The sequence below is a fragment of the Oryx dammah genome, unplaced genomic scaffold (assembly GCF_014754425.2).
Source record: "Oryx dammah isolate SB20612 unplaced genomic scaffold, SCBI_Odam_1.1 HiC_scaffold_14, whole genome shotgun sequence".
Classification (NCBI taxonomy): Eukaryota; Metazoa; Chordata; class Mammalia; order Artiodactyla; family Bovidae; genus Oryx; species Oryx dammah.
Genome location: NW_024070198.1, coordinates 36,389,469 through 36,416,113, shown reverse-complemented (window position 1 = coordinate 36,416,113; position 26,645 = coordinate 36,389,469). Strand labels below are relative to the sequence as shown.

Genomic DNA, 26,645 nt, shown 5'->3' with positions numbered 1-26,645 from the left:
CCACAGCCAGAACAATCAGCTCAGAAACCCAGAACTTCTACTTTTGTAAGAATAACAGATCAAGGGGATGGTGGGGAGGGTTGTTTCTTTTTAGTATTGTTATTACTTAAGACAACTAACATCTCATAGTCATAAAGTTTGGAACTGGAGAAAGGCTTAGAGATCACTAGGTTTAAATTTTCCCAATTTATTAGGGAAGTAATGTGCTTGAGGCCACTCAGCAGCTCAGACTGATCACACACAGACTCAGGCAACCTGAGGCTCCTACACTTTGTGCAATCACACAGATATTTCTAATGATGCCCCTGGTTGCTTGAAATTCCAGTGCACTTGGTAAAAATATCGTGGTGAGGAATTTTTCTTTTTAAACAACTATACCTATAGGGTAAATATCCGTCATCACTGTGTTAACCAGAACCCTTTGTAAATGCAGAACCTTTGGGAAAAAAAACACACACACAGCCTGCTGTCCCCATTATTCTGAAAGCTTCCTCTGCTGTGCGCTGTGAATCCTCTAATTTTCTAGACTTCTGATTCAAAGAACATCATGCAACCATAATTAAGGTGCTTACAGATGAAGAAAGATTTTTTTTTCATTCTTTGTAAAGTTAAAGACAGAACATAAAAATGATACTGAAATGGCTAGACTACCTTCACTCAACTACTTTGTGTTTCCTTAGATTCTGTATTTGTCTATTTGACATTAACTATAGGGCCAAACTAACCAGGGCTGTTCATGTCTCACCTGTGATCCAGAGCCCATATACTGAGCTCCCCCTTTATCAACTCTGACCCACGACACCAGTGACACCTCCCCACCCTAAATTCACCCAGGGAACTGGGGAGAGCACCCAGACTGGGATTATTGAAACTAGCCAACCCTAAGCTGCTTACCCTGCCCTGATATTCACACAGAAGCCCCTAGGATCTGGCCTGGGCTTTCCCCAGCCCCTTTCTGCCTGTTGACCAAACCAGTTCCCCATGTGGCCCTGAGCAGTGTGGCATGCTCCCTTTTCTTGGGAAACGCAACTAACAAAATCTTCCTTCAGCGATGTTGACCTCTCTGTGTCATCACTCACTCACCTCCATAAACTGACAAATGAGACACACCGGGCTCCCAACTAACCCCACCCTGTGGCCAGGCTGCCCGAACCTACAATGGCCTAACATTGAGTGCGGGCTGGGTCTCTGTACTTCCTCCATGGCGGGTGGGGGGGCACGTAGGAACAAGATAGGTCAGAGAAGGTTAGAGAGAGGCAGGGGCAGGAAGGTCACAGGCAGCAATGCCTGCCCACACGTCTGCCCCAAGGTGCAGGATGGCATCTCTGAGCCCCCACGTCTCACCACACATGTCCTCACCCCCAGCTTGGACAGCCAGGGCTCCATGGGAATCCCAGCTCTGGAATGTCCCCTGTGTCTTGCAGGGGGCACACAGAGGGGGCCCTCCAGGAGGCGGTCACCACACTAGGCTTACTACCCTTTGGTCAACGGGTATGACAGACAAGGTCTAGACCAGGGTCACATGCGTGCCACCTGAACCAGACCCAGTGGCAGATGGCTTAACAAAGTCTGCCTGGGTATACAGGTCAACCCCAATCTCATAATTCATCCCACCTGCTCCTCCCCAATTTGGTAACAAAATGTTCATTCTCTACGTCTATGTCTCTATTTCTGCTTTGTAAATAAGATCCTCTGTACCAACTTCTTCAGATTCCACAGGGAGGTATACACACTATTGATACTATGTATAAAATAGAAAACTAAGGAGAGCCTACTGTATACCACAGGGAACTCTGCTCAATGCTCTATGATCACATAAATGGCAAGAAAAATCCAAAAAAGGAGGGATGTGCTTAGTCTCCCAGTCACGTTTGAATTTTTGTGAGCCCATGGACTGTAGCCTGCCAGGCTCCTCTGTCCATGGAGATTCTCCAGGCAAGAATACTGGAGCGGGTTGCCAAGCCTGCTTCAAAAAAGGAGGGATATATATATATATATATGTACATATATATATATAGCTGATTTGCTTTGTTACATAGCAAAAACTAATACAACACTATAAAACAACTATACTCCATTAAAATTTTTAAATATTAAAAAAAATCAGCCTTCACGTCTGTGACCCCTGCTTAGACATACCTAACCCTAACAGGAGGGAACCTACACTGCACGGCTCCCTGACCTCAAGGGCTGCTGCTGACCACTGTGTCCAGGCCCAGGCCACATAAGACTAGTTCTTCACGAGGCAATTCCAGGCCCAGGTCACAAGGATGGTCCTGGGAGGATGGTCACTTGGATGGATACAGCCCATTATCCCCGGCAAGAGCCACAGCACCCCAGGGCATCCTACTAAGAACACAAAGGATGTCTTCTGGCCGCTGCACAGGATACTCTCTGCAGAAAGGGGGCGCCCCTTCACCCTCCAGTGCTCTGCTGTCGGTCTCCATTCACAGATGCCAAGGTGAAATCAGACCACCCACCTAAGATGCCTGCAGGGAGCCCATGGACCCATTCCGGGAGCCCATGGACCCATTCCGGAATCTCAAGGCCAAACAGTGATGCCCGCTGACACAAACACAGCGAACAAGCTTGGCCCCAAACAGTCCTCGTGGAGGGCATCTCTGTGACTCAGACATCTTTGCCCCAAATGCAAAACAACAAAGGAGCTTGGCTGTGTCAGAAATCAACCACGGAAGAAAAACATTTCTTCTGACATGTGACATCTTTGTGCCTTTTTAATGTTTTTTTACAGCCCAACGTTTCCAGCACGGAGAACCCAATGGCACCCCACTCCAGTACTCTTGCCTGGAAAATCCCATGGACAGAGGAGCCTGGTGGGCTGCAGCCCAGGGGGTCACTAAGAGTCGGACACGACTGAGCGACTTCACTTTCACTTTTCACTTTCATGCATTGGAGAAGGAAATGGCAACCCACTCCAGTGTTCTTGCCTGGAAAATCCCATGGACGGAGGAGCCTGGTGGGCTGCCGTCTATGGGGTCGGACACGACTGAATCGACTTAGCAGCAGCAGCAATGTTTCCAGCAGCAAAACCAAGGCTGGTCCTCACCACCCACCGCCACCCACTTGATGGGGAAGCACCGGGGTGCTGGGGGAGCCCCACCTGCAGCGATGAGGATGTATGGGTCCCTCAGCAGGGTGGTGAGCGGCGTCCCCTTCTGGCTCTGTCAGGAAAACAGGAGTTAGAAGAGGCCATGCGGCCACCACAGTGCCCACCTGGCCCTGCTGCTCACCTCTGGCTGCACCCGGGACGGCTGGAGCACAAAAAGCTGAATAGCTATGGGAGGAAAAAGAAGAGGCGTGGCCCCGAGCACCTGCTCACAAGGATTGCTGAGCCCGAGGTCCCCGAGATCATGGCCAGGGGTCCCAGGGGATTCACTCACTCACCTCCATCCAAGAGCACCAGGGCAGCCAAGACTAGGAACGGAGCTGTCTTCCCCACAAACTCGTACAGCACACTCCCAAAGGGGGGGCCCACTGCGAGGAAGACAGAGAGGGGCTGGTACCGGGCCCAGGACTGCCAACCACCCTTTAGACCAGAACCATCTGCTTTGTGCTTCTCCCTCTGTGCATGCTCAGTTACTCAGTTGTATCTGACTCTTTGTGACCCCATGGACTGTAGCCCACCAGGCTCTTCTATCCATGGGATTTCCCAGGCAAGAATGCTGAAGTGGGTTGCCATTTCCTCCTCCAGGGGATCTTCCTGACCCTGAGAGCAAGCCCTCCTCTCCTGCGTCTCCTACATTAGCAGGCAGATTCTTGACCACCAGCATTACCTGGGAAGCCCCTCTACTTGGTTCCAGACAGTATGTGAAAGGACCACCCTATATTCTGTTCAGGAGTGTTAAACCACCCTGGCAACTCCTCTAAGTGGTTTTACACCTGAGACATGGGCAAGAGCCTATGACGGCGAGCCCCACAAGTAAAGGTCAGAGAGAAATAAGACCCAGGCACAGACATGCATAGGAAAATGAGCCAGGGAGGACTGCAGGGTCCTTACGAAGCAGCAGACAGGGAGGCAGTGTGGGCCCCCAGGTGAAGGTCAGGAAGGTACAGAGAAGGCAGACGGCCTGGAGCTGTCGGGGAAGGTGCCTGTTCCTGGTCTGGGAGCTCAGCCAGGGCAAGTCGGGGAGGCAGGCTCAGAAAGTGGGAAGGTCCTCGGGTGGGATGGAAACTCAGAGAATGTTCTAGGGCAGGGACCTTGGCAGAGCATCCTGTTCAAGACTCGTTTTCATCTGGATCGGGGAGAGAGGACTAGGGAGCCCAGGACCGCCCAGGTCAGGACACGTCCCATTTTTCAAAGTCTCCATGAAAGCAGGGAGGAAACAGAGGACAGAGTGAAAAGGGGCTCAGTGTCCAACACAGGATAGACCCTTCCCTCTATGGCAGCCCTCACCCACCTAGGACCCCCATGGCCAGGCCTCCCAGGGCGATCCCCATGGCATTGCCTCTCTCCTCGTCATCTGTGTACACGCTGGCCAGCATGCCCATCCCTAATCAGGGAAAGAAACGGTAACAGCCAAGCTCTGGAAGCAACAGAATTATCTTCATGACTCACAACCCCGCCCACCCCCAGCCCAGACTGTTGTCTTCCCACACCTGCCAGACCAATAAAACATAAGGTCAAACAACATCCAAAAACCCACCACCCACCACCACCGATACCTTGATTGCCTGAATTATTCCAGCTCATTCTGTAATGGGTCGCCAGCCAAGGCTGGGCCCGGTCCTCCCACAGACCAAAGCCCCCGGGGCACAGACTTAGTCAGTTCCACACCTACCAGCTACAGACGAGCAGGAGGAGCCGATGCCCTGCAGGGACCTGGCGAACAGCAGGAAGGCGTAGCTGCGGGAGAAGGCGAACACTGCGGAGAGAGTGGCCAGGCCACGGTCAGTGTAGACCCGGCTGGCACGGTGACCAAATCTGCTCAAACAGGACCTTTCTAAAGGCCTCCCTTAACCTGATGGGGGTACTTCTGGATTAACCACATCATGCTTTGACTCCCTGAAGACCTCACCCACCCTGAAGACCCTCACTGCTTTCTGCAGTTGTTGCCAACATACCTACCCCCGCCCCCATCCCAGCTGTGTTCTCAATTCCCAGTTGGTGGTGGTCAGAGCCCACCCGGTGACCCAAACTCGGAAGGCAAACGTCAGACACTTACTAACTGTTGAGATGAACATGATGCAGAATCCCGTAAACATGGGAATTGGGTAGCCAATTCTGCAAAACAGAACACAGAGAGAACCTAGTGACTGCTCCGTATTGTTTTTAAGCCTTTCTATTGAGTTTCTCCTGTTAGCCTTAGGGATCGGGTGGATAAGCGTCTTGTCAACTTTTCTAAAAATTCATATAGTTGGTGCTTCCTCCGTGACCTTTTGGTGTTTGACTGTCTTGGAACGTGAATACATTTAGGGACTGCCACTCTGAGGGGAAATTTCTCTGGCATAAATGTTAATAAAATCTTGGCAAGTAACCCAGAACACATTCAAATACACAGCCCCTGTTTCCAGCATTTTGTAAAACTTTCTTTAATTAGAGTCTTGGCTAGAGCTTCCCCAGAGGGACAGCTACAACCAAATGATTCTAGTAAAAGGTCATCAAGAGATTCCATGGGCAGCAGACACAACTGCAGTATGTCTAAGAAGCATCAGGAAACGAGGACATTTCCAAATCTATCTTCACCTTGACCCTGATACAGGCCTTGTTTTCTGTACAAAACTTTCAACATGCTAATTGCTCCATAAGACCACAGAGCACAGGGCTCCGCCACCAGGCAGACAGGAGAGGTGGGGAGACCTCAATGTCTGGGTATCACACCCTTGGCTGGACACCTGGCCTTGCCATTTAACTCAAGTAGATCTCCCCCGAGACTCCAAGAGAGACCACCACCCACTTTCCATAGGTGGAATGCTAAGTCCCTTCAGTCATGTCCGACTCTTTTCAACCCCATGGACTGTAGCCCATCAGGCTCCTCTGTCCATGGGATTCTCCAGGCAAGAATACTGGAGTGGGTTGCCATGTCCTTCTCTAGGGGATCTTCCTGACCTGGGGAGTGAATCCGCATCTCTTCTGCCTCCTGCACTGGCGGGTGGGTTCTTTACCACTGGTACCACCCGGCAGGTGGAGTGGGTATGATATGAGACACGGCTATTAAACTGCTACCAGGGCACCTGGAACATGACAGACGCTTCAGAAATTTTGCTTCATCCCTCATTCTCTTCCTGTTTTCCCGACCTGTTTCTGCAGATTAAGCAAGCAGGTTGGTCCCTGTCATATAGATGGCACATGACCGTGAAGCAGCTGCCTGCCCCTGCCCTCCTTTCTGCCAGGAACAAATCACAAAAAAGCAGGGGCCAGGACTGGCTGAGCTACAGCCCTAGAGATCTGTGTCACAGCTCAGAATAGCCCTGAGCATCTCCAGGCCTCCTCTTCCTCCAGCCCCAGACACTCAAGACCCTGGAGAGAAACCCAACGAGGAACAAGGAGCCCTGAGTACCAGTCACACAGCCTGGGAGGGCTCTTCTCCTCAAGGCTGGAATGAAAAATCATAACAATATCTTCACCTAAGGTTACACTCCATTCTCCAAGCACTTCCACCCATGAGCTCCCTGATGTGATAAGAGCAGATGGACCACTTCCACATGTTACAGATGAGGTATGAAAAACTGACTTGTCTGATGTCCTAGGGCTAATTCCATTCAGGGCCATTCCATCCAGTCCTTCTCCTTGCAGACTTACTTTACTAACCTCCCCAGGTAGCCAAAAAGCATATGTGGTTTTGAACAGAACCTTCTAAAAGTTTTGGTCCCACTTACATAATTTTTTAACTGTTTCATGTGCATCCAGGAAACAAATAGCATCATAAAATTATCACATTCTCAGGCAATCACCACCCCACAAACTGATGCAAAGACTCCTCTACTGTGACCTGAAGTGAGCTTGTAACTCACAAGGCAGGCTTTGAAACCAATCTGGTGAACTAGGGAAGATCCTAAGGTGCTGAACTGCAGTTCAGATGCCATCAAATGACAGCTGCTCGTCTCCACCAGCCCCAAGCCGACTGCTCTGTGCTCTCACTTCTGCAGGCAAAAGAAACCTGCTCACAACACCAGATCCAACACGGCACTAATGGAAACTGATGAAGGAAACTTCCAGGAGGCTCAGAGAGAAGTCACAGGCAGTTTATTTTCTCAGCAACTATTACATGTCCATAAAGAAGGCTGAGCACCAAAGAATTGATGCTTTTGAACTGTGGTGCTGAAGAAGACTTTTGAGAGTCTCCTGGACTGTAAAGAGATCAAACCAGTTAATCCTAAAGGAAATCAACCATGAATATTCATTGGAAGGTGAAGCTCCAATACTTTGGCCACCTGCTACAAAAAGCTGACTCATTGGAAAAGACCCTGATGCTGGGAAAAATTGAGGGCAGGAGGAGAAGGGGACAACAGAGGATGAGATGGTTGGATGGCATCACCAACTCAATGGACATGAGTTTGAGCAAACACCGGGAGCTGGTGAAGGACAGGGAAGCCTGGCACTTGCAGTCCATGGGGTCACAAAAAGTCAGACACGACTGAGCAACTGAACAACAACATTGCATGTCTGGGGGAAGAATGAACACACAACTGCCCTGGAATGAACAGAGGCTTCTTATCCCTTTCAACATCCAGCTTGGAAAACCACTGACTTAAGTCAAAGCTATTGGAAAACCAGTAATATTACACCCAGTCGACAGCCTGGCCACTGACCAAGGTCACCTGGCAGGGCACAGCTGGTGTGAGTGCCTTCTTACCAGGAGGCTCCTGCACTCCCGGAGATGATAAGCGTGCAGACTCACCTGTGACCATCGCAATAGCTGGCTCCAACCCTATTTTCAGATGGCCACATGGAGGCTCAAGAGATCTAAGTAAATTGCCCCAAATTCAGGGCAGAGGGCATAATCTTGAGTGTCGATGAGGCCGGGTCCTGCTAGTATACACTTTGGTTGGGACACCAGTCGCAGGAGCGTAGGTCCACATGGCGTGTGTGGAACATGGGTCCACAGTACCTGTTAATACCAGGTGGCTTGGTACCCAGAGGGCTGCACACTTATGGACGATTCTTTTAACCAAGACCAGGTGTTGTGTTTTTCTCTAAAAATGCAGCCGCTACTGTTGTGTTTCTCAACTGCTTTCAGATTTTAATAAAGCATGGCTGGAAAACCAAATGGCAAAGCTAGAAGGAAACTCAAAGGCTGGCCAGTCCAAACCCCCATCTTAGATGAGAAAGTCAAGGTTCAAAGGTGGAGCCTGTGACTCAGCCACAACTGCAGAGCAAGCCAGTTGCTTTGGGTATCACTGGGATCCTGCTGCTTCCTTCTCCTCACTAGACTCATGTGCCCTACGCTTTCAACACTGGCCAAGCCACTGGCAGGGTTGCCCAGTGGCAAGTGTTGGGCAGCATCCTTCTCTGGAGCTCAGCCCCAAGGCAAATGCAGCCCAATGGGCAGATCCTGGCTCTCCACCCTCAGACTGCCCTGTCCCCCTGAACACCTGCCTCAGGACAGCTGCCCAAGGCCCCAGGGTCACTGAGTGGTGGGCAGATGGCCACTGTCCTTTCTCGCTCCCCACGATGTCTCCTAAATGGTCAGAACCTCAACTGACATTAGTCGTAAATGTCTGATTTGGCCTCCTGCAGCAATTCAATGCCATCTCAATTAAAGTGATACTGAGCTGAGCCATGTCTGATGTGGCAAACCTTTACCCAAGCATCCCATTATCACCCCCTCGTGAGTCATCCTGGCCCACTGTCATCTCCACAGGGCATCAGGGAGCAGCTAATCCAATTGGAATAAGAGTAAAAGTCGTATATTTGATTCCTAGAAGAGAGTGCAAAGCAATAAAATTTATATGCATTATGTATCCATACACAGTCAGTGGAGAAACCCTATTATGTTCCTAAATTATCACTGGCAATCAATACTTGTTCTCTATGCTATGGACTAGTTTATCTTTACCTTATGTAAGCTCTTGTCCCAGGCTTGCTAAAATCTGCCTCGGTTCCCTCTTCTGGGTAAGTGACAAAAGCAAGGACGCAGAACAGGGGACAGAGAAGGGAACAAACTACCCCAGAGGAGACAAGAGGTGACATCTCCCTTTGCAATGATCTCCACACACTCCTAAACAGTGAACAGCAGTAAACAGAGAGGTATTTTACATTTCCTAGTGGCTCAGTGGTATGCAGGAGACACAAGGTCCATCCCTGGAGCGGGGAGATCCCCTGGAGAAGGGAATAGCAATCCACTCCAGGATTCTTGCCTGGGAAATGCCACGGGCAGAGAAGCCTGGCCGGCTACAGTCCATGGGGTCACAAAAAGTCTGACAGGGCTTGGAAGCTTGTGGTCAACCATTTCATAAATAAAAGAAAATCCTTGTGTTTAGCCCCTGGGTCTGTTTCTTTCAGTTATAACGTGTGTGGAGTGAGCTACATGAGCCTTGAATTTCTTACTCTCCTGGGTATTCCTTGATACACATATCACATGAGGGCTCTGCTCCCGTGAGAAGGACCCAAATCCACAGCCAGCTTGTTCTGATTTCAAAGCAAAGACTCCATCACACCCTCTCCATCCTCACGATGTCTGGGATGGGAGATCCCTTCCCAGAATGGCTGATTTCCCTGTCCATGGAGACGCTTTTTGAAAAGGTCACTGCTTATTGCTACAGAACCCACCTCAGACCAACTGCCTGAAGCTAGAGAAAAAAAAAAAACACACAGTCTATTTGGTGGGGATTTCATGCCCTGTGGCTTTCTCCCTGTCGTTCAGATATGAGCTAAGATTTGTGAGGAAGAATACCTGGCTTTCAAATATACTAGGTAACTATGGAAATAAATTAAGCCACTGACGCTGGTTTGATAGAAAGCAGACCACTGAGACAGCGACAAGCTGAGGAGGGAGCTCTCCCCACCCCCATCCCCAGAGTTAACCCTTTCCCAAGCTGCCGGGTTCATTTGGAATATCTTGGGTCTAAAGATACAACTACTATGGAAGCCTCATGTTAAGCAAGTGAAGACCATGGTGCCATGTTCTTGACTTATGGAAGAGAGAAATGTAAAGGTGGTTTTCACATTGTTTACCTCCCCAGAACATGCTTTTTATGTGTGGGTACCTCTAAAATCCACTTACTGGGCCAAATGACAACAGCTGTTGCTCATGTCCATTTCACTCACAAGTGCAATCATGAAATGAACAGTTAAACTGGAATTAGAAAAGAAGTCACACAAGCCTCAAAGATGGCAATCAAGTCAAGACACACACCCACAGGCTTTGGAAAGGGTGTTGCTGGACCTGTGATCACCACCCTCACCATAGTCAAAATGTCCTTTGTTTCCTATCTGGTCACAAATTTTTCAGTGAAAATATACTACCTACAGAAGAAATGAAATGGGAATTACTTGTACCATCTAGCAGCCAAGTAAGCATTTAAATACTTCCCAAGAATCGTCATATTTTATTTTCATGGTTCGACATGAGATCTTACACAATATTTAAAACAAAAGACAGGAGGCTGCTTCCTGTTGTCACCCACTCACAAAAGCCACTCACACGGCAGCATCGTGACCACAAACAATGGGGTGCTGGACTGTAACGTGGGGGTTCAACGGGTTAAGATGGGTGTGACATTGGGTGTCTCATTTCAGAGTGGGTGCTGCTTACAGCAAGAAGCTTTAGAAATGAATGGCTCCAAGCTCCCTACTACATCTCTGGAGATGCAAGAGGTCTCTTTTTTCCCCACTGTCAGGAACACTGCAGAGACACGGGGAGGCTAGGCCAGCGTGCATCGTGGGATGGAAAAAGATAATTTTCTAGGCCAGGGAGGTGGGTGAGGATCGAGGTCCCTCATATCAGGCTGATTTTTCCTAAACTCCCTCTCACTGAATAAAAATAGCATCCAACAACTCACTGTTTGGACTTTTCCTCATTCAGCCTGGGGCACCCAGGGAGAGCCCAAGTAGATGCAAAAAAGGCAGATTTTACCTATATTATTTATATTCCATAACTAAAGGTACAAACTGGGTTAACAGTAAGCTGGTGGAAAGAACCAGAAGAGAGGAAGACATCAGCCAGAGTCTGGACAAATGCTTTCTCTTCCTGAGTTGTTGTTTAGTCGCTAAGTTGCGTCTGATTGTTTTGCGACCCCATGGACTATAGCTAGCCAGGCTCCTCTGTCCATGGGATTTCGCAGGCAAGAATACTGGAGTGGTTGCAATTTCATTCCATAGAGTCACTGAGGAATCCTATCCTTCAGGATCTAATGCCTGGTGATCTGAGCTGCAGCTGATGTAATAATAACAGAAATAAAGTGCACAATAAATGTAATGCCACTGAATCATCCTCATAGCACCCCTCACCCCCACCTGTGGAAAAACTGTCTTCCACAAAACGGGTCCCTGGTGCCAAAAAGGTTGGGGACCACTACTATAAAAATACTAAGACAGCCCCCAAAGCTTTTGCTCAAGCCTCCTCAAGATCTGATGCTTCATGTTTTAACTACTCTTTAATCAAAAACATATTAACCAAGTGTAAAATGCTATTTTAAACTCACTTCTTTACAACCCTGAAAATGTGAGTCACATATCTTGTTGGTAATTGCGGATGTGATTGGCACAAATTACATCAAAAGGCTATTTGCAATGGCTCACAAGGGAAGAGTCTGTAAACGGAAATATATTTATCACTTCTCTGAGCAGAGCCGCAGAGTACCCAGAAATGCTGCAAGTCCCCAAATTCATATCTACTGGGCTTGGAAAATATTAGAAAACATTACTTATCATGACCACGTTGGAGGGACAAATGAGTTTGTTCAATTGTTTTGCCTGCCTGCATTGATATTAAAATTTGTTTCCATTTCCACATTACAAGGCAGTGCTAGAAGATGAAGATTGTTTTGAAATTTGCTGGAGAGCTGGGAGAAATCAGCTAGGGAGGAAAATTTTGTTCTTGACAAGTTCCACCATACAAATAGACTAAATTTCACAGGTCACTAAAGGAAATTAGTTTTCTCTTGGAAGATAATTTTTTTTACGAGGCCCAAACACAAGCCTTGCATGCATGCGTGCTAAGTCGCATCCAACTCTTTGCAACCCCATGGACTGTAAGACTGCCAGGGTCCTCTGTCCACGGGATTCTCCAGGCAAGAACACTGGAGTGGGTTGCCATGCCCTCTTCCAGGGGATCTTCCCAACCCAGGGATCGAACCTGCATCTCCTGCGGCTCCCGCATTGCAAGCAGATTCTTTACCGCTGAGGTGGCTACAATGTCAAAGTATTTGGAGTATATAATAGGGCAAAAGTCTCTCTGGTTTTAAACAAGCTCCTGCCCCTTGGCATAAGCAAAGCATTAGAAATGAGAATGGGATTTTTTTTAAAGCTTTTCATTTGCCATTTACATTTGGAAGATTGGAACGCTCACATCATTTCTACCAAGTTTCTAAGTATTGCGCTGTACAGCTAGTGACATTCATGTCCAAGTGATTGGCAAGGTGTTATTACAATAATGTCCTCAATTTTCCCATATAGTATTTGAGCTGTTTGCTTTCTCAGAATACAAAACCCTGAGCTGTTTTCTGTAATTATACCAGATGCATTTTAAGGAGCGCTCTTAGGGGTGAGAAGAGAAAGAAAACCCTGTAAACCACGGAGGTCTGCTTGGTTTTCCTCCTGAAGAATAGAAGAACTGCTGAACGCCACCTTAATAATGGTGCCTCTTGGTGGGCTCCCAGTGGGCCCAGCATCCTGCATTCATTTGCTTACCATTTTATGCAGTAGCCTGATAACACTGCCACACAGACTGCAGGCTGGATGTGGCCTGGGAGGGTTAAAATGGATTCAATGGCAAACCCAGTCCAGAAAATCACATCACAGAGGTAGAAAAGGTACTTCCATCTGACTCACCATGGGTACCCTAGAGAAATCTTTGTTTCAGGGGATCGCTTGTGTGGAGGAAGGCAGGCCTGCTGTGGCCGCTTTGAGCCCCCACCACCACCCCAGGCCTCGTTGCCTCATAGAGCCCCCAACCCTCCAGAGTTGGCCCCGCTCTCAGCCACACAGGACCCCTCTCTACTGTCACCATCTTGATATGATTAGCAATATTTTAATAAAAGACTGGGCCTTGGAGGAGGAAATGGCAACCCACTCCAGTATTCTTGTCTGGGAAATATCATGGACAGAAATAGCCTGGTGGGCTACAGTCCATGGGGTTGCAAAGAGTCAGACATGACGGAGTGACTAACACTTTCACTTTTCACCTTCCCTGACTCTTCAACTTAGCTTTGGAATCTCTAGTGGCTTCCAAGTACTCCTGCAACAAGCGCCTACTCCTCTGTCATCTAGCACGTGGGGCTCCTCATAGCCCAGCCCCGCCCAGTCCCCCCAGACCTGCCCTCCTCAGTTCTCTGGACCCCTCTTTTGCTCTCTTTCCCACCTCTGGTCCTTCTCTTTGTTTGTGCGTCTAAGCCTGTTTCACAGGTAGGACTCTGGGCACCGCCCCCCTCCACCGTTTTTCACATCTCTGCTTTTGGGGTCACACTGTTTAGATGGGAGCCCACCACCACTGCTCACTCTACCAGCTCCCACTCTTTGCAACAGACACCTCCTCCCCTCTTTTGCAAGCCCCCTGTCCTGTGCTTGCAGCCCCCAAGTCCTGGGCAGAGCTGGACCACCTCAGCTGGAGAAGAATAAATAGTAGCTGGATGGCCACCAACAATGGAAATGTGAACCATTATTCAGAAAAACTGGGTCTCAAAAGACTCCAGAACATCCAGATTAATATAAAGCTCGTATGGGCAGCTTGAATTATCTGGGGAAAAAAATTCTCTTCGTTGGTGTGCACGTGGACACAGCTCAGCACGTGGCAGGGGAAGGTCCACTGCCCAGGGCCTTGGTGTCAGCGAGCTGCTTCCTCTATCAGCAGGACTAGGGACCACATGCCACGTTCCCCACCTGGCCATCCACGCGAGCCTTGACCACACCAGCCTGAAGGAAACCGCTTCGGCTGTCTATTGGGAAGTCCACGACCAGAAGTGGAAGAGAAGAGAAAGCCACGTGGCACATACAATCCCACGATGATGGCCACGGTGGCAATGAAAAGGAGCACCAAATGGGAAATCGTGACTGGCTCAAGGTGGAAACGTAAGGTGAAGGAGACTGGATTTCCCCTCCAGCTTTGGATCTCCAGACTCTGATCAATGAATGAGAAACAAAATGATCTGGAACAATATTATGAATATTTAGCTCCTTGACCGAAACAATATAACCTACCTGTTGGTCAACAGTCCTATGAATGGGTTGGTGAGGAGCTGGACAGTGGCTTTCGAGGCAAAGAGCAGGCCGACCTGCACATTCTCATTCAGGAGGTCTTTGTCTTCACTGGGACAGTCGGAAGGGGCCGAGGATGAGTTAGTGACTATGCGCTGCGTGGTGGCCTCGTGCACCAGCGCCCCCTGAAGGTGGTCGGTGTTGTTCCCGGTGACCATGGTGGAGTTGTCATAATAGGAGAAGATGTTCTGGAAGCTTCCGGGGGCGGAGGCTGTGAGCCCGGGCTTGGCGGTCTGGATTTCTAGAGCATCTTTCTCATGCTCAATGCTGTACAAGTAACTTGGGATGATGGGGACTGGAGACGAGAGCAGGACAACGGTGATTACACTGAAAGCCTCCCTGGGACCAAAGCCAGCAAACCTGTGGTCTTGTCAAATGCTAAATGAGACCCAGAGAAGTGGCGTGTCTGCCTCAGGAAAGGGAACCTCTGCACCAACACTGAAAAATTTCATGTTGTTTAGCTCTGGGAAAGATTGAGGGCAGAAAGAGAAAGGGGTGACAGAGGATGAGATGATTAGAGGGTATCACTGATTCAGCAGACTTAAGTTTTAGCAAATTCCAGGAGATGGTGAAGGACAGGGAAGGCTGGTGGGCTGCAGTCCAAGGGGCTGCAAAGAGTCAGACACGACTGAGGGACTAAACAACAACAAGCTCTGAGAACAAAGCCCCAGAGGCTGTGAGAGCTCTCAGGGCCAGCAGAGCTGACCAGCCCCAGAGCTCCCTGCTTCTTACAGGGCTCCTTCATAGGAATATTTTAGGAAAGGAAAGCAAGATGCGATCTAAAATCTAGTCTGTGCTGACCTGGGGTCAACCAGGGCTTCTCAGAAAGGCTAGAAAGACCTTTAAGTAAGTGAATCAGGAAAACAGAAACCTAAATTTCATTATGTGTCTTAGAGAAAAAAAAAAATTAACCTGCAGGAAGTAATAATTCGGAAATTCTGCTCTAGACTCACTTTATCTTTCTATTACTTGAGGGGGAAGCAGCAATGTTTCATACAACTTGGCAAATTCAAGACTTCCTGAGACTTTCATAAAGGAAAAGAAAGCTGATGTAATCAAAGCTTTGGGCATGTGTATAACAGAGGATTCAAGACAAAGGAGGACACAGGCCCTTGTTACTCTACTGGGATGACCCCCAAAGCTCCCATATTCCTGGAAGTGAAAACCTGACTCTGATGCTCTGAAAACTGTCCAGAGATAAAAATTTAGACAAGGGAAATGACCCTTTAAAAAGTCATTTTTTATTCATTAAAAATTGGGATATTTTTCGGGAAAATATGCGTGCCAAACCTGTTGTTCATGGGGCTAATTAAGAGACCTGGATGTCAATTATGTAGCTGTTCAAAAATCTATTACAGCAAAAAAGATGAAAACCAACAGTTAAAACAGCTCTTGATAGGAGTCCTGACATGTGTCCATGTCCCTTCCTTCTATGGAGGGAGGTATGCTGACCTGTTCCTTTAGGTGACAGACCACATTATTAACCTACCTTTTTCGAGGGGCGTAATAATTATTATAATATTATTGTGGATCCTGGAAATTGCTCTTCCTTCATAGAATATTAAAAAAAAATTTTTTAATCGCGTTGAAAGTGACAAGGGGAAGCAGGAAATTATCAGGAGGAAACATAAGCTCTTAGTTTTATCTGATGTCACGTTATTTTGACCGGACCTCCAGGAAAACGAAGCCACGAACGCGGCCACTAGCCTAAGCGAGGCAGTCTTGGGCGGGGAACGTCTTTATGAAAAACGTATTCTCTCCAACCTGCCCGCACCGCGCTGGGGTAAGCGGGGCGCGCCGGGGGTCTGGGACGCCGGGTCTGTACGTACCCACAACCGTGAGCAGCATGTTGTCCAGCAGCAGCGCGAGGAACACGATGAACAGGATGAGCTTCCGCGAGTGCCGGCTCTCCTGCAGCCGGCGGAGCAGCGCCAGCTCGCTCAGGGCCATGGCTCCTGGGCTCGGCTGCGGGCGCGGCGCGCGGTCAGGGGCCGTGAGGGGCCGCCGGCTCCCCCGACCCCAGGGCTCGCCCGGCCCGGCCCGCCGGAGGGGCGCTCGGGGAGCGGGGCTCACCTGGCGGCGCCAGACGGTCCCCGGCGTCCCCCCTCGGCTCACGTGCGGCGAGCGCGTTCTCACCGGCACCTGCGCTCCGGGGGTAATAACGCCCGCGAGCGCCGTCGGGGCGCGATCCCCTGCCACGGCCGGCGCTCCGCCGCCCGCGCCCACTTCACCCTCCGCGCGCTCGCAAAGGGCCGCGCGCCACCCGCGCACCAGGCGTCCTGCACCTCGCTTTCCCGGGACCCCTCGGAACCCCGCGCGTGGCGCCCCCGGGGGCTTCCCCTGTCCTCGGCCGGGCCCCTCTCTCCCGCGCGTCCGGGCGGCGATCAGTCCCCAGCGCCGAGTCCCGCGGGCGGGGAGCGGGGTCGGCCTTACCTCGGGGTGGTCTGTGGCTGCCCGCCCTGGCCGCCGTGGGCTCCGTCTGGCCGGCCGGCTCGGGTCGCAGTCTCCACCCCAGCGCCCGGCCGCCGCCGCTCAGTTTACCGGGTCCGGCTCTGACGTCACGGCCGGCGCGGAGCGGGGGCGGGGGGCTGGGGCGCCCCGGCCTCCGCCCTCCCGGCGCAGTAGCTTTCCTGTCCCCGCCCCGTCCCGGACCCGGCTTTGCGCCCGGGCTCTGGAGTCGCCCCGTCCCGAGCAGACCCTCGCCCCTGTCCGGACACTTCGCCGTGAGCCCTGGGGACACCGGCCAGGGTGAAGCGGAGGTCTCAAAGGGAGGACGTCAGGAACCCCAGGGCGAGGGGCCAGGATGAGGAGTCGGGGATTAGTGCTCTCATCCGGCCTCAGTTAGGAGCTAACGCTCTCGTTGAGCCTCCGTGTTCCTGAGGACGTGAAGCCTCTTCAGTGAGTGTGCCCGGGACGGAGGTTGGGGTTGGGCGGCCGCGGACAGACCTGTTTCCTGGAGAAGCCACCCAGTACCCCAGCACCCCTCCCCTCTCCCGCCTCCGGATCTTGGTGCAGAATGCCCCTCGGCCTCTTTGACCATTGGGTCCTTGGATACCCTCCAGATGGTGATGTGGCAACGCGGGGGGTGAGGGGAGAAAAGGGGACATCCCTCAGCATCACCCCCATAGTGAGAGTTAGGAAATGAGGGCCCCAGGCCGCTGAGTTCAGGTCCCAGAAAGGAAGACCATGTCCCCTGAGCAGGGGGCGCTGGAGACTAGGTGAGTGCCTGGTGCCCAAACAAAAGGACCCCGTGGGCAGCTGCCCAAGCCCTGTGCGCCATAGTGCTCTCCGCTCAATGTTTTCGGGGGATTCTGGAAAAGGGCCTGTTTGTGGCTGACCTGGAGCTGTCATCTTCACTACCAGAGGACAGGAGCCCTCTTTGATGTCCAAGTCCCTCTATTTTATAAAGAAAAACAGACAGACTTCCCTCCTAACATGGCTGGAGCTTTGGAGACCCTTTAGGGGGCGGAAGGAGCAGAAGGTGTTTTCTTGGAAAGCCACTTAGAATAAACGTTATCTGCTGCGACCGCAGCCGTAGAGTCTGGCCATGTTTTATTAATGTTTGCTTGTCAGCTGGAGGCTGCTGAGAGCAGCAGGGTGCTGTGTGGGGCTCCCCTCTCTCTGTACCTCCTTCCTGCCTTCCAGACACCTCCTGTGCCATCCCCAATGTGAGAGAAATGGTTGGATAAGTAAGTAGGTCAGTAACATGGGGACTCTGGGATGTCCCAGGATGTGTGCAACTTAAATATTAAACGGGGAGGAGGGGAGGAAAACCACTTAGGAGGAGAGAACAGCTGGCAGGGAGCTGTTTGAGATGGCTGAGAAGGGTATCACGTTCATGGGGTGGCCCAAAGTGCCTGGAGTTTCAGAACCAAGACACAGGCCCTGTCCCTCTGCTCCCTGGGCCAGAGAGGTATCACGGTTATCAGGATGCCTGGGGCCAGTCCGCTGTGTCCTTGATAGGTGACCTCGGGCACATTATGTATCTTCTCCGTGCCTTAGTTTCCTCATCTCTGAAACGGGGATGCCAACTGGACATGATGCCAGCTGGACATAAGGCAGTGTTGTTGTGGGGATCCACAGGGATTCCTTAATACAGTGCCTGGCACAAAGTGAAAGTCAGCATCTACCGTTCATCCACCCACCAAATAGTTATTGAGCACTGACCACAACCAGGCTCTGTTGTTGATACTGGACAGATATTAATGGCCCAAAGAGATAAAATCCCCATCCTTGGGGGGCTTACACATGCAGCTGGCAACACCACAATGGTGCACAGAGGAAGCCACACCAACTCCAGCCCAGCCTTCCGGAAGAATATGGTGCGAGGGGAAATGCCAGTCCCTGGGTCCCTTCTCCTGATCTCTGCCACCTCCTAGAGCACCATAGCCTGTATTAGCATCTTCAGATTTTTTGTTGACATGCCCAAAAGTGTTTTTAAAAAGATAGGTGTGCCTCAACTGAGAAATGTTTCTCAGTTGGCATCTAAAATATTCTTTCATCATAAATTAAATAGTTTAGGGGTATATCATGTATGTGTGTATGTTAGTCACTTGAAGTGAAGCTCAGTCGTGTCTGACTCTTTGCGACCCCATGGACTGTAGCCTACCAGGCTTCATCCATGAGACTTTCCAGGCAAGAATTATTGGAGTCGGTTGCCACTTCCTTCTCCAATGTTAGTCACTTAGTTGTGTCTAAATCTTTTCGACCGCATGGACTGTAGCTCACCAGGCTCCTCTGTCCGTGGAATTCTCTAGGCAAGAATACTGGAGTAGGTTGCCATTCCCTTCTTCAGGGGATCTTCCCAACCCAGGGATCGAACCCAGGGTTCCTGTGTTGCAGGCAGACTCTTTACTGTCTGAGCCACCAGGGAAGCCCCATATCCTGTATCAGTTCAATGCAGTTCAATTGCTTAGTCCTGTCTGCAACCCCATGGACTGCAGCATGCCAGGCTATATTCACCTTTATATATAAAACCATTACAACTCTCTTTTAAATGTACCCAATGGATTATGAAATTATCATATTTTATTTAAAAATACAAACAACTTTTTCTTTAATACTGTAAATGTTACATTGTTTCTCTTTAACAATGTAAATTTTTTACATTGTTTCCTTTATGCTCTCAAAGTATATTTTCTAGCCACTTTCAACAGAATTTTATCTAACTGTAATGTTTTTATTACTTAAATTCTGTGTTTACCACCTTATCTATTATATGAACTGCAACAGATATATGAACATGTATTAGCATTTTAAAATTTACTTATGGCCATAAGGTCCTAAGTTCAAAAATTCTTTTTTAAGATTGTGTTATTATAGCAATTATTCAGTTCAGTTCAGTTCAGTTCAGTTCAGTGGCTCAGTCATGTCCGACTCTTTGCGACCCCATGAATCGCAGCACACCAGGCCTCCCTGTCCATCACCAACTCCAGAGTTCACTCAGACTCACGTCCATGGAGTCAGTGATGCCATCCAGCCATCTCATCCTCTGTCGTCCCCTTCTCCTCCTGCCCCCAATCCCTCCCAGCATCAGAGTCTTTTCCAATGAGTCAACTCTTCACATGAGGTGGCCAAAGTACTGGAGCTTCAGCTTTAGAATCGTTTCTTCCAAAGAAATCCCAGGGCTGATCTCCTTCGGAATGGACTGGTTGGATCTCTTTGCAGTCCAAGGGACTCTCAAGAGTCTTCTCCAACAACACAGTTCAAAAGCATCAATTCTTCGGCGCTCAGCTTTCTTCACAGTCCAATTCTCACATCCATACATGACCACTGGAAAAACCATAGCCTTGACTAGACGGACCTTAGTTGGCAAAGTAATGTCTCTGCTTTTGAATATGCTATCTAGGTTGGTCATAACTTTTCTTCCAAGGAGTAAGTGTCTTTTAATTTCATGGCTGCAGTCACCATCTGCAGTGAATTTGGAGCCCCCCAAAAAAGTCTGACACTGTTTCAATTATTAGTAGTATATAAATGATAAAGCTGCAAATGTATAATATGAATTTTGATTAATATTAAACACAAAGAGAAACAGATTAGACATGTATTACCTAAGGAGATGAGTAGAGAGAGGATTTTTGGAGCCTTAACAGAAAAGAAACCATATTGTCTCTGGATGTTTTTATGCCTCAGAACAATGTAACACAGTAAAACAGTACGTGTCGGGTTGGGTGGGAGGTTAGCCTTTCTTTGTCCAGTGGGAGACAGGAGATTGTTGAAAGGGGGAGTGATAAAAGAGAATCCTCATGTCTCTATCTGGGTGGGTCCATCTCAGCCAGATCAATTTTTAAGCGCAGGACATATGTAATGAGCATCTGCTATGGCCTGGGAAACCTTCATAAATACACAGTATCCTGAAGTAGCAGATTGAAGAGCCAACCTGGAAAGCCCTGCCTGATCTGGGACTTTGGGACTCCATAGCCTTTTAATTGACTCAGCCCCTACCTCCCCTCTCCAGCCACACTTGCTCTTCTCGGTCCTTCTCTGCCACAGGGCCTCTGCACATTCTCTGCCCAGGAAATTCTGCTTCTAGTTATCACCTTCTCATTCTTAGTTACCAGTCATAATACCACTTCTTTTTTTTTTTTTTTTGAAGAAAATTAAGTCTTATTTATTGTGAAAACCAAACCACTAGGAAAATATATCACAGTCTTGATACAGCAAACAGACAATATTATCATTTCAAGTAGTAAGTTGGTAGAAAGACAAGGTCCTTATCACAGTGATAAGGGGCCAGAACTGGGGCAAGAACAACGCATGTAGCAAAGTCCCTGGCAAAAGTGGTATTTGGTAATGGAGGGCAGTCCCTTCATCACTCTAAAGGAGCCACAGTTCATCCCCGAGTTGCTTACTTTTCCTCCCTTGATTTTTTTTTTTTTGTTGTTGCCAGGGGATTGTCTCAACAAAGCTGTTATTTCAGGGGGCAAAGTAAGCAACACTGGGTTTAGGCTTTCATTCTGTTTCATGAGAAACAGATTTTTCCAAAGCCCGTCCTTCACAACTCTCTTAATGAAGTAGCTAATAGTTCCTCTTTCACTGTTCATTCCTGAATATGAGCATATTATACTGTCAAAACCCCGTTTCCCTTCAAGGCTGAGTGTCACTGTAAGATTGCCTGGTAGCTTGCTGACTCTGCTGCAGGCGGCCTCAGGGCCCACCATGGCTGCCAGTGAGAGGGAGAGCACTTGCTTCCCTTACCAGTGTGAGATCGCTTCTTATAATTTTGCAGGGTCTCCCGGCTGAATGATGTGATATGTGAGGATTTTAAGAAACACACATCCACATCTTGATGGTCAGAAAGGAGTACCTGCAGGGACCCTTTCAACGTTTTTATCCAAACTGCCTCTCCCAACTTTACATCTTAACGTCATGCCCTTGCCTATAAAAGAAAAACAAGCAAAACAAACCCCCTGGAAGACCCCTGCCCCTTTCTACATTAGTGACTGCATGGATTTTATTCGTTTGTGGAAAATGTTGTAGTGATCCTTCTGGTAAACAGCAGGTGGACACCAAATAGAAACACCTCCTTTCATACTCCACTAGACCATAAGCTGGTTACGTGAACCTGCCAGCCTCTTGGTATCTGTGGAGTAAGAGGATCTGGTACCTTGGAGGGCCCTGGTTTGGTACAGGGGAGACTCCCTATTGGCAGGAGAAGTACTTGCCACATGAAATTCAGGCTCACAACAAACCTCCTATGCTATCTGTGACCCAAATTTTAGCACTGCTTTTTATCCATTTCACTTTCTAGGATTGAAACACAAAGGAACCAGTGTCCAGAGGAGAGAAACACAGGCCTTAGACTTGCTGCCATTCTTAATTTCCTCATTCATCAACTCTCCTTGAAAGACCCAAATCCCCATTCCTCTTTTTAAATTGATTCCTGCCCTCAGCCCTGATGGCCACTAGCAGACAGCTATTTTCCGATGGAAGAGAAGGACTCCTTCCTCTTCCTGGTCATGGGTGGGATGAGGTTCATGTGGTCATCCACACACTTGGTCACGCAGGTCTCCAGTTGCCGCTTCACGTGAAGCTCCTTACCCTCCCTGCATCTATCGAATCTTTGGCCTTGTCATTGCAATACATAGTGCACCGGGCCAGGCGGTCCTGGAACTTCTCCAGCTCGCTGGTCACCAGGGCCTGGGCTTGAGCCAGAGGGGCGTGGCAGCGCTCCATGCACTGGTGCACCTGCTGCACAGACGCCTGGCTCTCCTCGCAACAGGCGGCGCTGCACCGGAGCATCAGGCCCTGCATCTTCCGGATAGTCTCCCTCTCCAGACTCTTCACCATAGAGTCCACCGCCTCCTGCACCCGGAGCTGCTGCAGCTCCACCATGGCTACCCGCGCAGTTCCCGGCTGTGCCGGCGCCATAATACCACTTCTTAAGGGGAGCCATCCTTTCGTGGACACCCCAGCCCCAAGTATCAGACAGGTCCCCTTCTCTTGTAATCCTCATGGAACTGTTACTTCCTCCAGAATATGTCTGTCCAAGAGGAGCTGTTCTCCCACAGGTGTGATCAGTTATCTCTGTCTCCCCAGGTATCAGGACCAGGGAGACCCTTCGTGGTCATCACTGAGGTTCCGGAACACAGATGAAGCTCATTGAATACCTGCAAGGAGGATGTGTTCTGGGTAGGTCTGGTTGCCTTCTGAAGCAGAACGGTGGGGACCTGAAAGAGAAGCACCTTTGCTGGAAGGTCAAGGTTACACTCCTGTCTCTCTCCCCCACTCCTCCAGGGCCAGGCTTTGAGGAAGCCCCCTAGTGAACACTGGTGGCTCAGATGATAAAGAATTAGCCTGCAATGAAGGAGGGGTCAGGAAAAACCCCTGGAGAAGGGAATGGCCCCACTCTAGTATTCTTGCCTGGAGAATTCCACGGGCAGAGGACCCTTTCAGGCTACAGTCCAGGGGGTTGCAAAGAGTTGGAAACAACTGAGTGACTAATACTTTCACTTTCATTTTCACACATTTATTGGGTTGACCAAAAAGTTCGGGATTTTCTGTAGGATGTTAAGGAAAAACTCTAATGAACTTCCTGGCCAACCCAGTATTTACTCTTCCTGGGAACTCAGACTGGTGAGCTCAGCCACTCAAACCCCTGCCTCTGCCCACTCTCACCCTTTTCAAACACTAGGGACTAGGAAGGTACAAAGGTCCCACCAGGGTTGACTTTTTTTTTTCCCACTAAATTCCAATATTTAGGAACGATAAGGCATGGAGCTTTTTGGAACATGACAGTTATTTGAAATAGGCACTATGGGAGATACACTAACAAGAGTTTAAGCTATGGATGGCTTCTGATTGGGTCGCTTTTACAATTCTCTGAATTTGAGCGAGTCATTAAACTTCTACGTGCCTCAGTTTCTCATCTGTCACTCAAGCATGATAGGAGCCCCACCACCACCACCACCGACCCAGCAGAACTGTTTGGGGATGGAGGGAGATGATCCTGGCATAGTGCCTGGCACAGAGCAGAGGCTCACACTTGAAGGGTTTCTTGGCCTCAGAAAAGTGAAAGTGCTGATGCGTGGGAGGTGTGAGTGGTCCATGGGAAAACCCCCAGGCACTCCCCCGACCAGTGACCTTGGAAATAAGGAAAACAGATTTATGACCTGGGCATTAAGCTGTGACATGCAGACAAGGGGTCAGAGCGGAAATGAACAATGGCATCCTGAAGAGACACAGTGGTTCATGGGCCAGCAAAACTGATACACTGGTTAACGTATGGGCAGAGTAAGGAATGGAGTACCCAGTGGAGAGCCAGGCACAGGGTGAAGCAGGCTGTTCCTAGAAGAGGGAGCCCCAGTGGCTCCCAAGCTTATGAAGAGATGCTCAGACACACTAGTGATCAGAGAAACGCCAGTTATAATGGGAGGAGGAGGCAGCGCTCTACCCATCAGACTGGCAACAACTAGGAAGCTGGGTAAATGCCAGATGTTGGTGAAGATGTAAGGAAATGGGGACCCTTTCCTTGGGGGTGGTGTGGGGACTGGGGCAGCGTTTCCAGAGAGCTTGGTGGAATTAAGTCAGCATGCACCCTCTGATCAAGTCCACATCTCAGGGAAATCCCAAGGAGGGAAGAACAAGGGAAGGCATTACAGTGTTGGTCACAGTAGGGAGCTGGAGGCAACCTCGGTCTCCATCACTAGGGAATAAATAGTTGAAACGTGGAGGATGCTCAGAATGGATTTCCATGGATGTGGGATTACCCACGTGTCTGTGCACAGATTCCAAGCCTTGAGTGTAAAGGCTGGAGGAGGCGAGCAGGCTCTAAAGTAAGATTCCATGTTGGAAAAGCACTCAGAGCGCCACTTATTCTGGAGGCTTCATTCCTATTCAAGTGTCCATATTAAGTTCTTCCGAGTGGGTGCCTTCATAGGGGAGGGGCCCAGGAGTGAGCATCTGGGATGCTGGAAAAAAAGTGGAAATAAACCAAGAAATGGGCCTTACAAGGACCAATGATGATAGTATGCTCAGAGATGAGACAGATGATCAGCTCAACTCTCTGCGCACATGGTTGCCCCCAAAGGGATGCCTAGAGAAGTCGAAGCCTTTCAGTACAGAGTAGCTGTTCTGAACGCATAGCCTGCACATGGGCTTTATCTCCCAGGTCAGGCAGGGCTGTGCTCCGTCCTAACCCAGACTGACGGGAAGTGAGAGCAGATGGAAATCCAGGTCCAGGAAAGAGCAGAGAACATCAGAAGTGTAAGCTGTCTGGCTAAATGCAAAAGATACAGCTGGTGTTTTGGTCTTATTTTGTTTTGCTTTGCCTTTTCCCTCTTGTTTTCTTTATAAGTCTTTAACTGTTTAAATTTATAACATTGAAAACTGTAACAATTGAGGAATTGATGATGAGTAGAGGTACTACTTTCCACAGTTGATTGTGATCCACACAGTCAAAGGCTTTGGCATAGTCAATAAAGCAGAAATAGATGTTTTTCTGGAACTCTCTTGCTTTTTCAATGATCCAGCAGATGTTGGCAATTTGATCTCTGGTTCCTCTGCCTTTTTTTAAAACCAGCTTGAACATCTGGAAGTTCACGGTTCACATATTGCTAAAGCCTGGCTTGGAGAATTTTGAGCATTACTTTACTAGCGTGTGAGATGAGTGCAATTGTGCGGTAATTTGAGCATTCTTTGGCATTGCCTTTCTTTGGGATTGGAATGAAAACTGATGTTTTCCAGTCCTGTGGCCACTGCTGAGTTTCCCAAATTTGCTGGCATATTGAGTGCAGCACTTTCACAGCATCATCTTTCAGGATTTGAAATAGCTCAACTGAAATGCCATCACCTCCACTAGCTTTGTTTGTAGTGATGCTTTCTAAGGCCCACTTGACTTCACATTCCAGGATGTCTGGCTGTAGGTGAGTGATCACACCATTGTGATTATCTTGGTCATGAAGATCTTTTTTGTATAGTTCTTCTGTGTATTCTTGCCACCTCTTCTTAATATCTTCTGCTTCTGTTACATCCATACTATTTCTGTCCTTTATCAAGCCCATCTTTGCATGAAATGTTCCCTTGGTTTCTCTAAATTTCTTGAAGAGATCTCTAGTCTTTCCCATTTTGAAAGAGATGGGAATACCAGACCACCTGACCTGCCTCTTGAGAAACCTATATGCAGGTCGGGAAGCAACAGTTAGAACTGGACATGGAACAACAGACTGGTTCCAAATAGGGAAAGGAGTACATCAAGGCTGTATATTGTCACCCTGCTTATTTAACTTATATGCAGAGTACATCATGAGAAACGCTGGGCTGGAAGAAGCACAAGCTGGAATCAAGATTGCCGGGAGAAATATCAATAACCTCAGATATGCAGATGACACCACCCTTATGGCAGAAAGTGAAGAGGAACTAAAAGCCTCTTGATGAAAGTGAAAGAGGAGAGTGAAAAAGTTGGCTTAAAGCTCAACGTTCAGAAAATGAAGATCATGGCATCTGGTCCCATCACTTCGTGGGAAATAGATGGGGAAACAGTGGAAGCAGTGTCTGACTTTATTTTGGGGGGCTCCAAAATCACTGCAGATGGTGACTGCAGCCATGAAATTAAAAGACGCTTACTCCTTGGAAGGAAAGTTATGACCAACCTAGATAGCATATTCAAAAGCAGAGACATTACTTTGCCAACTAAGGTCCGTCTAGTCAAGGCTATGGTTTTTCCAGTAGTCATGTATGGATGTGAGAGTTGGACTGTGAAGAAAGCTGAGCACTGAAGAATTTGTGCTTTTGAACTGTGGTGTTGGAGAAGACTCTTGAGAGTCCCTTGGAC

The 26,645-nt window shown here is 49.0% G+C and overlaps 1 protein-coding gene and 1 pseudogene across 1 annotated transcript in view; both read right to left on the bottom strand.

Annotated features, from left to right (window-relative positions):
- The window catches only part of SLC18A2 (solute carrier family 18 member A2), a 40,099-nt gene extending 23,772 nt beyond the window's left edge, over nucleotides 1-16,327 (bottom strand). Inside the window, exons 1-8 of the mRNA XM_040254769.1 lie at nucleotides 16,204-16,327; nucleotides 14,318-14,669; nucleotides 5,184-5,242; nucleotides 4,800-4,883; nucleotides 4,419-4,511; nucleotides 3,406-3,495; nucleotides 3,252-3,295; nucleotides 3,122-3,182 (exon numbers count right to left, since the gene is read on the bottom strand). Coding sequence (XP_040110703.1) covers nucleotides 3,122-3,182; nucleotides 3,252-3,295; nucleotides 3,406-3,495; nucleotides 4,419-4,511; nucleotides 4,800-4,883; nucleotides 5,184-5,242; nucleotides 14,318-14,669; nucleotides 16,204-16,324 — 904 coding nt within the window. The 5' untranslated portion in view covers nucleotides 16,325-16,327. The remainder of the gene's footprint in view (nucleotides 1-3,121; nucleotides 3,183-3,251; nucleotides 3,296-3,405; nucleotides 3,496-4,418; nucleotides 4,512-4,799; nucleotides 4,884-5,183; nucleotides 5,243-14,317; nucleotides 14,670-16,203) is intronic.
- Nucleotides 16,328-21,262: 4,935 nt separating this feature from the next.
- Nucleotides 21,263-22,708, bottom strand: LOC120873968 (annotated as a pseudogene).
- Nucleotides 22,709-26,645: the final 3,937 nt, after the last annotated feature.